The sequence below is a fragment of the Cyanistes caeruleus genome, chromosome 15, assembly GCF_971803275.1.
Source record: "Cyanistes caeruleus chromosome 15, bCyaCae1.hap1.1, whole genome shotgun sequence".
NCBI classification, from domain to species: Eukaryota; Metazoa; Chordata; class Aves; order Passeriformes; family Paridae; genus Cyanistes; species Cyanistes caeruleus.
This window is the reverse complement of record NC_141715.1, coordinates 8,759-19,238: the sequence shown is the minus strand read 5'-3', so window position 1 is coordinate 19,238 and position 10,480 is coordinate 8,759. Positions and strand designations below refer to the sequence as shown.

The 10,480-nt window shown below is 50.5% G+C and overlaps 1 protein-coding gene across 7 annotated transcripts; it reads left to right on the top strand.

Annotated features, from left to right (window-relative positions):
- Window positions 1–47: 47 nt before the first annotated feature.
- Window positions 48–10,255, top strand: LOC147650306 (uncharacterized). Of its 7 annotated transcripts, XM_086851555.1 has the most exons (18): window positions 48–252; window positions 777–861; window positions 1,606–1,797; window positions 2,007–2,101; window positions 2,670–2,731; window positions 2,810–2,853; window positions 2,948–3,114; window positions 3,198–3,277; window positions 3,348–4,419; window positions 4,496–4,539; window positions 4,634–4,699; window positions 4,884–4,963; window positions 5,036–6,136; window positions 6,215–6,258; window positions 6,350–6,394; window positions 7,622–7,665; window positions 7,834–7,932; window positions 8,597–10,255. In XM_086851555.1, the coding sequence occupies exons 1-5, from the start codon at window positions 154–156 to the stop codon at window positions 2,682–2,684; spliced, it is 486 nt and encodes a 161-aa protein (XP_086707681.1). In that variant the 5' UTR covers window positions 48–153; the 3' UTR covers window positions 2,685–2,731; window positions 2,810–2,853; window positions 2,948–3,114; window positions 3,198–3,277; window positions 3,348–4,419; window positions 4,496–4,539; window positions 4,634–4,699; window positions 4,884–4,963; window positions 5,036–6,136; window positions 6,215–6,258; window positions 6,350–6,394; window positions 7,622–7,665; window positions 7,834–7,932; window positions 8,597–10,255. The 7 variants fall into 7 exon arrangements, 3 of the variants coding, with proteins under 3 accessions (XP_086707681.1, XP_086707680.1, XP_086707679.1); XM_086851554.1 differs by lacking the exon at window positions 7,834–7,932 and having other exon boundaries at window positions 2,948–3,013; XM_086851553.1 differs by lacking the exon at window positions 7,834–7,932.
- The last annotated feature ends 225 nt before the right edge of the window (window positions 10,256–10,480 follow it).

Sequence of the window (10,480 nt, the reverse complement as noted above, 5' to 3'; positions counted from 1 at the left end):
GCCCCGTGCCCGCCCGCAGCTTTTCTACCGCCCTTCGTACCAGCCTCTCAAGCCGCGGAGGGGGAAAAAAGGGGACGGGACACCGGCTCTACAACTGCTGACACCCGCGTCGCCTCTGCCACCGCCCAGCCCAGCCACCGTCCAGTCCCCGCCATGCGTCTTCACGTCCCCGCGTGCACCACCGAAGCCACCCAACGCCGGCACACGGCCCCCGCCTGTCTCCGCCCCGCTGCTAACACCGGCACAGATCTCGTCAGTATCCGCTACGCCAACAACTCTCCCCGACAACGCGAAACAACGACAGTTTTCAACTTTCCTCTTCTACCTCACCACTTCCTCTTCAGAGCCCCAAAAAAGGGATGGGTTATCAGGAAAAAAGGGGTTTAACCTGAGGGAAAAAGCTTCCTTTTCCACAATTGCCTGTGTTCAAATTGAAGAGGAATCCACTTCCCCTGCAATTTTAATAGTCTCAATTGGAGGTAAACTGTGCTTTTTCTGTGCTGTTAGAGGTATCAACTGACAGAGACTGCCCATTTTCTATTTTTTCCCACTTTAAGTGGAACGGGAAAGCATGGATGATGCTTCCTTATGGATCTGAATTAAGGGCAAAATGCCCCCTTTTCCATCACCAGAGAGATTTAAAGTGAGGAAAACCACTCTTTTCCCCAATATCTGAGGGGATTAAATTAAAGGGGAGAAGCCATTTTTTTACCACTGTATTTGTTTAAATGGAGTTAGCTGTCCCATTTGCTCATTTTAAGCGTTGCCTTTTCCAGCATTTCAAGGGTTTAGAGCTGCATTTCAGGGCACTTCTACCCACACCCCGGCACCAAATATCTGCGACGGGAGCGAGGCCAGCAGGTATGTAATGGTAATGCCACCTGGGAGTCCATTCTTTTTCTTATTTTCATTTAGAACGTAGACAGCCCTGATTAAAGGTCCCTATGAGACACCATTCAAATCAATACTATTCTTCTCCACCCTAATTAATCACAGGTGGAGTGCTACTTAGTAATCACTGAAAAATAATTATGGAAGTCCATAAATTATCCAACTTAGCTGGCAACACTGCTGAAACACAAAGTTTTTCTTCTTACCTTTTTTCTGTTCCTTTGCTCCATTGTCCTGAGTAATTGTAGCAGAAAAGAAAACATTGTTTTTTCACAAAGAGTTTTCTTCTACGCAGAGCTCCTTACCTCAAATTTAACTCAGAGGAGCCAAACAGCTACGGTCCCTCTGAGGGCCTTTATACCCGCTGGGATTTGCCGCCTCCCCTTTCCCAGGCATCGTGGGAAAAAGAGGCGGGCCCAATTAGGGGTATATTAACCCCAGGCTGTGCTAAGGGGCATTATTCCTTCCAGGGGAATCAGCAGGGGTAAAGAGCTCCTCTCTCATTTCAGTGAAGAGGCTCTTTCAATTTGCTTCAGCCTGCTAAGAGCAGGCATCTTTTTGGGCATTTGAAGCAGCAGAAGTTTTGAAAACACCTTGAAGAAAACAATATTGAATACAGGGAGTATTTAAGTTCATGGTTTTGTGTTGGGGGTTCAGGGGCAATAAGATGCTTTTATAATGACTCTTCTTCTTGGCTTTTTTTTTTTTTTTTAGGAGAATTTCCAGAAGTTCTAGGTCACATCAAGTGCAATACTTCAGATTCTCTCAGCAGATTCATCGTAACACAAAAGGGAACCGCCCCCGCAGCAGCTTTCCTTAGCAGCGGATCGTCCCCTCGCACAGATTCACTTCAGAGAGATAAGACGAGGGCTGTGGTCACAGAGGGGATAAAAACAGGGCGGTGGGGTAGGATTCACACCGGTTAGGGGTTTTGAGTCAGCTATGCGGGGGGGAAGTTTTGAGAAATGGCCTCTGGGGCCACAGTGCGGGAAAGGCTCACTTCAGCTAACAATGCTGAGGCGGGCAGGGCAGAGCAGTCCCAGGGTGTGTTGTCACTTGTCTCTTGTGCTTTCTGTATCTTCTGTACATCTTGTGTAACATATCTCTTGTCTTAGCCCTCCCAGGAGCTTATAAGAAACCCCAGCTCCTTCTGTTCATCTCCCATCTTTGCGTTCCTCGGCCCGGCACCGGCGAAGCTTCTATGCGGGAGGTCAGACAGGCGTCAGAATCGCATCTGTCTTTAGAAGCGTGTGATCGGATGTTTTTTTAGGTCTCGTTCTCAGCTGTGTCGACAGCTATATACAGCAGTGTTTCTTTACAGTGGATAAGGACTTGTGCCGATTCAAAGGCAGGCAGAGGCTTCCAGCCACAGGATTCTCAGGCATCTGTCTCTGCGGTTCTTGGAAAATAGTTGTTCCGTTAGCATGTTTTCCCTCCAGGGTCATCTGATCCCGGCAGGCTCGCCTCGGGTCCCTCCTCGGTCATCTCGTTCAGCATTCTCTCGGTCCTCGTCAGGACTTCCTTGTCTCAGAGAGTTTTCTCTCCCTGTCACATCCCCTTGTCTCACGGGTGCCTGGGGGTATTTGGTCCGGAGCTGCTCTGCCCTGGCGTCCAGCCCGGTTGTAGGTGTTTAAGGACAAGTCCCGGGCACTTGTAATTGGAGATTTGTAATATGGGCTGTAGTTGGAGTCTAGCTGGTATTCTTATGTTGGCAGCAGGTGTCTGGAGCTGTGAAGTTACCCTGCAGCACTTTGACTTTTTTCCTAACTTTCTTTCAGATTCAGACAGACTGACCTCCTGGCAGAACACCTGTCCCAGATGAGGGGGTCCCCCTGAGAAGGTTGGTCACGGTTTTACTTTGCAGCGGGGCTGGAACCGGTCACTGTGTTACAGCTCTGCTCTTTGTATTTATTTCTAGGAAGTAAAGCTGGAAAGCAGCGGGGAAGGCGAAGCAGGTGGGAGGTGAGCCTCGGTTGGTGGAGAGAAGCCGTTGTTCTTGCTGGGGTCGCAGTTTCTGGTGCAACTCCAAGCATCCCTGCTTGTTGGTGTGTTTTAGGCTGCCTCCTGATGCTGTGCTGAGGCCCCCTCACTGACCTGCCAAGAGACCCGGTTTGCTTCTCTGGTGAGCCCCAGCAAATATTACCGGAGTCCGTGACGAAGCCTCGACCTCGTCCACGTGTCGGTGCGGTCCTGGTACCCTTTAGGCGTGGCCGAGGAGTCGCGGCAAGTCGGGGGCTTTGGAAGGAGCGGCGAGGGCGCGCTCAACTTTCAGCGACGCTACATCGCCTGCTCTCCGTTTATCCTAGGCGTACCCTGCGACGACGGCATCCGCCTAGGAGCGTGGCCGAAGCGTGCGGCCGGAGGACCCGGGAGTTCCTAAGAGATGGTGAGTAGGAGTCTCTTAGGTGAATATGCCTCTAAGATTGTGCACTTATATTTGGTTTTCTTTATCATAGGTGATGATACTTGTCTGAGACAACAGCCCGGTGAGAGAAGAACTTCCCAGACAGCAAGGTGGCTTTGTTTGGCTCCTGACCGGCCTCTCGCCGTGACTCACATCTTCAGCCCTCTGAGAGATAAGTGGAGCCCACAGAGGGGATCAAAGCAGGGCGGCGGTCGGGACTGAGATCGGTTTGGGTTTTTGAGTGAGCTTTGGGGATGGGGAGGTTCTGGAAATGACCCCATAGGCCCCAGTGAGGGAAAGCCTCACTTTGGTTAACAATGCTGAGGCAGGCAGGGCAGAGCAGTCCCAGGGTGTGTTGTCACTTGTCTCTCGTGCCTTCTGTGTCTTATGTGCATCTCGTGTAATGTGTCTCTTGCCTTAGTCCTCCCAGGGGTATATGAGAAACCCTGGGGTCCTTCCGTTCATCTCCCATCTTTGCGTTCCTCGACCCGGCGCCGGCGAAGCTTCGATTCGGGAGGTCAGACACGTGTCAGAATCGCATCAGTCTTCAGAAGCACGTGATCTTTTTAGGTCTCGTTCTCAGCTGTGTCGACAGCTATGTGCAGCAATGTTTCTTTACAGTGGATAAGGACTTGTGCCGATTCAAAGGCAGGCAGAGGCTTCCAGCCACAGGATTCTCGGGCATCCGTCTTTGCGGTTCTTGGAAAATAGTTGTTCCATTAGCATCTTTTTCCTCCGGGGTCACTGGAGCTCGGCAGGCTCGCCTCGGGTCCCTCCTCAGTCATCTCGTTCAGCATTCTCTCGGTCCTCGTGAGGACTTTGTCTCCCTGTCATGTCCCCTCGTGTCACGGGTGTCTGGGGGTATTTGGTCCGGAGCTGCTCTGCCCTGGCGCCCAGCCCAGTTGTAGGTGTTTAAGGACAAGTCCCGGGCACTTGTAATTGGAGATTTGTAATACGGGCTGTAGTTGGAGTCTAGCTGGTATTCTTATGTTGGCAGCAGGTGTCTGGAGCTGTGAAGTTACCCTGCAGCACTTTGACTTTTTTCCTAACTTTCTTTCAGATTCAGACAGATTGACCTCATGGCAGAGTACTGCATCCCAGATGATGGGGGTCCCCCTGAGAAGGTTGGTCACGGTTTTACTTTGCAGCGGGGCTGGAACCGGTCAGTGTTACAGCTCTGCTCTTTGTATTTATTTCTAGGAAGTAAAGCCGGGTAGCAGCGGGGAAGGCGAAGCAGGTGGAAGGTGAGCCTCGGTTGGTGGAGAGCAGCCATTGTTCTTGCTGGGGTCGCAGTTTCTGGTGCAACTCCAAGCATCCCTGCTTGTTGGTGTGTTTTAGGCTGCCTCCTGATGCTGTGCTGAGGCCCCCTCACTGACCTGCCAAGAGACCCGGTTTGCTTCTCTGGTGAGCCCCAGCAAATATTACCGGAGTCCGTGACGAAGCCTCGACCTCGTCCACGTGTCGGTGCGGTCCTGGTACCCTTTAGGCGTGGCCGAGGAGTCGCGGCAAGTCGGGGGCTTTGGAAGGAGCGGCGAGGGCGCGCTCAACTTTCAGCGACGCTACATCGCCTGCTCTCCGTTTATCCTAGGCGTACCCTGCGACGACGGCATCCGCCTAGGAGCGTGGCCGAAGCGTGTGGCCGGAGGACCCGGGAGTTCCTAAGAGATGGTGAGTAGGAGTTGGGTTTTGGTGAATATGCCTCTAAGATTGTGCACTTATATTTGGTTTTCTTTATCATAGGTGATGATACTTGTCTGAGACAACAGCCCGGTGAGAGAAGAACTTCCCAGACAGCGAGGTGGCTTTGTTTGGCTCCTGACCGGCCTCTCGCCGTGACTAACATCTTCAGCCCTCTGAGAGATAAGTGGAGCCCACAGAGGGGTTCAAAGCAGGGCGGTGGGTCAGGACTGAGATCGGTTTGGGTTTTTGAGTGAGCTTTGGGGATGGGGAGGTTCTGGAAATGACCCCATAGGCCCCAGTGAGGGAAAGCCTCACTTTGGTTTGCAATGCTGAGGCAGGCAGGGCAGAGCAGTCCCAGGGTGTGTTGTCACTTGTGTCTCGTGCCTTCTGTGTCTTATGTGCATCTTGTGTAACATCTCTATTGCCTTAGTCCTCCCAGGGGTATATGAGAAACCCTGGGGTCCTTCCGTTCATCTCCCATCTTTGCGTTCCTCGGCCTGGCGCCGGCGAAGCTTCGATGCGGGAGGTCGGACAGGCGTCAGAATTGCATCTGTCTTTAGAAGCATGTGATCGGATGTTTTCTTAGGTCTCGTTCTCAGCTGTGTCAACAGCTATATGCAGCAGTGTTTCTTTACAGTGGATAAGGACTTGTGCCGATTCAAAGGCAGGCAGAGGCTTCTAGCCACAGGATTCTCGGGCATCCGTCTTTGCGGTTCTTGGAAAATAGTTGTTCCATTAGCATCTTTTTCCTCCGGGGTCACTGGAGCTCGGCAGGCTCGCCTCGGGTCCCTCCTCGGTCATCTCGTTCAGCATTCTCTCGGTCCTCATGAGGACTTTCTTGTCTCAGAGTTTTCTCTCCTTGTCATGTCCCCTTGTCTCACGTGTCATGGGTGTCTGGTGGTATTTGGTCCGGAGCTGCTCTGCCCTGGCGCCCAGCCCGGTTGTAGGTGTTTAAGGACAAGTCCCGGGCACTTGTAATTGGAGATTTGTAATATGGGCTGTAGTTGGAGTCTAGCTGGTATTCTTATGTTGGCAGCAGGTGTCTGGAGCTGTGAAGTTACCCTGCAGCACTTTGACTTTTTTCCTAACTTCCTTTCAGATTCAGATAGATTGACCTCCTGGCAGAACACCTGTCCCAGATGAGGGGGTCCCCCTGAGAAGGTCAGTCACGGTTTTACTTTGCAGCGGGGCTGGAACTGGTCACTGTGTTACAGCTCTGCTCTTTGTCTTTATTTCTAGGAAGTAAAGCCGGATAGCAGCGGGGAAGGCGAAGCAGGTGGAAGGTGAGCCTCGGTTGGTGGAGAGAAGCAGTTGTTCTTGCTGGGGTCTCAGTTTCTGGTATAACTTTAATCCCTTGGGTTTTTTTTATTTTAGGTGGTCTACTTGCAAGATATCCCAGCCCAGGATGCTGGAGGACAGGTGGGTGCAAGCTCTGTGTGTGTTTTGGTGTTTATGTCCTTGGTTTGCTGCTAATCTTTAGTTCTTGAAGATAGAATGAAAGAACCACATCACAAATCCCACCTTGTGGATCCTGACACACATTGGTGTCACGGACAGGATTCTGAGAGACAGAAGGGGGTTGCAGGTTTATCGTGCAGTCAGTATCAGGGGAAAGACGTTTCGCCTCAGCCGCCCCTAGCCTGCCACGTCGGTGAGCAGTGTCTAGAAAGCAAGGGAGGTGACTCGAATTTGTTAAAAACAGCACATGCCTCAGGGCAAAGCACCCCACACTCGTTTGAGGGCTCTGTCTTCAGAACTTTACAGGGGATCTTTGAGTATGATAAGTGGGACTGAGTGGTTTTTCTGTTTAAAGTCCCTGGTTTGCTGCTAATCTCTAGTTCTCTAAGATAGAAGGAAAGAACCACATCACAAATCCCACCTTGTGGATCCTGACACGAATCAGTGTCACGGACAGGATTCTGAGAGACAGAAGGGGTTGCAGGTTTATTGTGCAGTTATTATCAGGGGAAAGACGTTTCGCCTCAGCCGCCCCTAGCCTGCCATGTCGGTGAGCAGTGTCTAGAAAGCAAGGGAGGTGACTCGAATTTCTTAAAAACAGCACATGCCTCAGGGCAAAGCACCCCACACTCGTTTGAGGGCTCTGTCTTCAGAACTTTACAGGGGATCTTTGAGTACGATAAGTGGGACTGCGAGGTTTTTCTGTTTAAAGTCCCTGGTTTGCTGCTAATCTTTAGTTCTCTAAGATAGAAGGAAAGAACCACATCACAAATCCCACCTTGTGGATCCTGACACGAATCGGTGTCACGGACAGGATTCTGAGAGACAGAAGGGGTTGCAGGTTTATCGTGCAGTCATTATCAGGGGAAAGACGTTTCGCCTCAGCCGCCCCTAGCCTGCCACGTCGGTGAGCAGTGTCTAGAAAGCAAGGGAGGTGACTCGAATTTGTTAAAAACAGCACATGCCTCAGGGCAAAGCACCCCACACTCGTTTGAGGGCTCTGTCTTCAGAACTTTACAGGGGATCTTTGAGTACGAGAGGTGGGACTGAGTGGTTTTTCTTCTGTTTCAGTCCCTGGTTGGCTGACAAGCTTTTGTAGTCCAAGATGGAATAAAGGAACCACATTGGGAATTCCACCTTGTGCATTGTGACAGTAACTCAGTGCTTTTTTCTTTTCTGTCTTTGCAGGAGTTGGTGTTGCCCCGAGCACGGCAAGGAGCAGAGATGAGCAGGTGAGTTGGCATTTTGAAGTTAAGTTAGAGGACAGGGCTGTAGTGGGATGGGCCCCTCTGAAGCCAAGGGAGAGGGTTTCTTTGCAAGCTCGCCAGAGCTTTTGCTGGGCAGGGCAGTTCCAATCCATCTTCTCGTTGTCTCGTGTTTCATGTCATCGGCCATCTCAGCCTCTCGACGTCATCGTGGATTTTTTCGTCTGAGGAACCGGCCTTCGCATCCACAGCTATCGCTGCGTTCACCCGGCAGACATCACCTGCGACTGCCTTGTACCGTGCCTGCCTCTGTAAAACTAACTGCACTGTGCCTGCCTCTGTAACTTAACTTTACTGCACTGTGCCTGCCTCTGTAACTTAACTTAACTGCACTGTGCCTGCCTCTGTAACTTAACTTAACTGCACTGTGCCTGCCTCTGTAACTTAACTGCACTGTGCCTGCCTCTGTAACTTAACTTAACTTTAACTGCATTGTGCCTGCCTCTGTAACTTTAACTGCATTGTGCCTGCCTCTGTAACTTTTACTGCATTGTGCCTGCCTCTGTAACTTAACTTAACTTTAACTGCATTGTGCCTGCCTCTGTAACTTAACTTAACTTTAACTGCATTGTGCCTGCCTCTGTAACTTAACTTAACTTTAACTGCATTGTGCCTGCCTCTGTAACTTAACTTAACTTTAACTGCATTGTGCCTGCCTCTGTAACTTAACTTAACTTTAACTGCATTGTGCCTGCCTCTGTAACTTAACTTAACTTTAACTGCATTGGTTTGGAGCTGCCCTGCCCTGGCACATAGTTAGATTTAGGTGGAACAATTATAAAAGGTTACAGTTTCTCTTTTCTATGAGGTTTTTGTGTAAAAAATGTGTGGGCCTAGAGGGTGGCTGAGTCATAGCTACCATAGAATCCCTCACTGACCACCTTGTGTTGTTTTGCAGGTCTCTGATGCCTATTTTCTGAGGATCTACCTTTTGATGTTGAGAAGCAGCAGTGAGAAGATATCTCAGGGCATTTTGTTCAGCAGAGTGTTTCAAATAAGGGTTGCGGTCACTGTGCGAGTTAGTCTCCTGCTGCGTGTCAGAGTGTGGCTGTCTGTGAGAGTCGGTGGGTCAGGGTCTGCTTGTGTGCATGTGTGTCGAGTGGTTCTAACCTGGTCTGTATGGCTTTTGCTTTTCAGGACTTGCAATTCACTTTTAAATTTAGAATAAAAAATCCCCAGCTGGGGGGGTTTTTTTTTTTTCCCTCCCAGCTGGGGTTTTTTTTCCTCGGTCCCGGCTGGTCTGCGAGGCGACAGTCATCGCCAAAGTTTGGGCACGGACCGGCCCCGGACCGAGGTTTTCGTCAGGCAGGCTGAGTTTGAGGCCCCCCGGGAACCGAGTTCCCGTGGGGTAGGAGGGGGGTGTGTGTTTGTGTCGAGTGGTTCTAACCTGGTCTGTATGGCTTTTGCTTTTCAGGACTTGCAATTCACTTTTAAATTTAGAATAAAAAATCCCCAGCTGGGGGGGTTTTTTTTTTTTCCCTCCCAGCTGGGGTTTTTTTTCCTCGGTCCCGGCCGGTCTGCGAGGCGACAGTCATCGCCAAAGTTTGGGCACGGACCGGCCCCGGACCGAGGTTTTCGTCAGGCAGGCTGAGTTTGAGGCCCCCCGGGAACCGAGTTCCCGTGGGGTAGGAGGGGGGTGTGTGTTTGTGTCGAGTGGTTCTAACCTGGTCTGTATGGCTTTTGCTTTTCAGGACTTGCAATTCACTTTTAAATTTAGAATAAAAAATCCCCAGCTGGGGGGGTTTTTTTTTTTTCCCTCCCAGCTGGGGTTTTTTTTCCTCGGTCCCGGCCGGTCTGCGAGGCGACAGTCATCGCCAAAGTTTGGGCACGGACCGGCCCCGGACCGAGGTTTTCGTCAGGCAGGCTGAGTTTGAGGCCCCCCGGGAACCGAGTTCCCGTGGGGTAGGAGGGGGGTGTGTGTTTGTGTCGAGTGGTTCTAACCTGGTCTGTATGGCTTTTGCTTTTCAGGACTTGCAATTCACTTTTAAATTTAGAATAAAAAATCCCCAGCTGGGGGGGTTTTTTTTTTTTCCCTCCCAGCTGGGGTTTTTTTTCCTCGGTCCCGGCCGGTCTGCGAGGCGACAGTCATCGCCAAAGTTTGGGCACGGACCGGCCCCGGACCGAGGTTTTCGGCAGGCAGGCTGAGTTTGAGGCTCCCGGGAACCACGTTCCTGAGGACCACCGACAGCAGGATTATAACGGGGCGGTGGAGAGGAGAGTGAAGGTGAGTACGTGTGCGAGCTGAAGCCGGCTTCTGTGGTGAATGAGTATTGTGTTTTCTGTGTGCTCCTTGTGGTTTGGCATAGTAGTAATAATGAAACAGCATGTATTGACCTTTCCAGAACTGTAGAAATAGTTATATTCTGTTAATATGTATTTGGCTTGTATTGTTCTGTATTTGCATTTGCTGCATTACTCTGTATGTGAATTAGGGATTTTTCAGTGTGTACATGGATTGTATTGTAATGCATTTGTCTCCAGTTTCTCTGTGTTTTGCTGTAGTGTAAATAAATTCATTAAATAAAGGTGAATAAACTTTCATCCCCCTGCCCCCCTACCACCACTCCCTCCCGGCTCTTGTGTTTTTGGTGTGGTGTAGTCATTGTTTTCAATCTATTTCTTGCTTTTCAATCTCTTTCTAACTTTCTCTAAGTCTCTGTCACTGTTGCTCACTCTATTTTTCTGTTTCTTTTCTCTCCAACTCTGTTTCCTTTCCCTCTAGCTCTGAGTTAGACAGAAAGCAACTGGACTCGATTCCTTTCCACCGTAACTCCGAGTTACG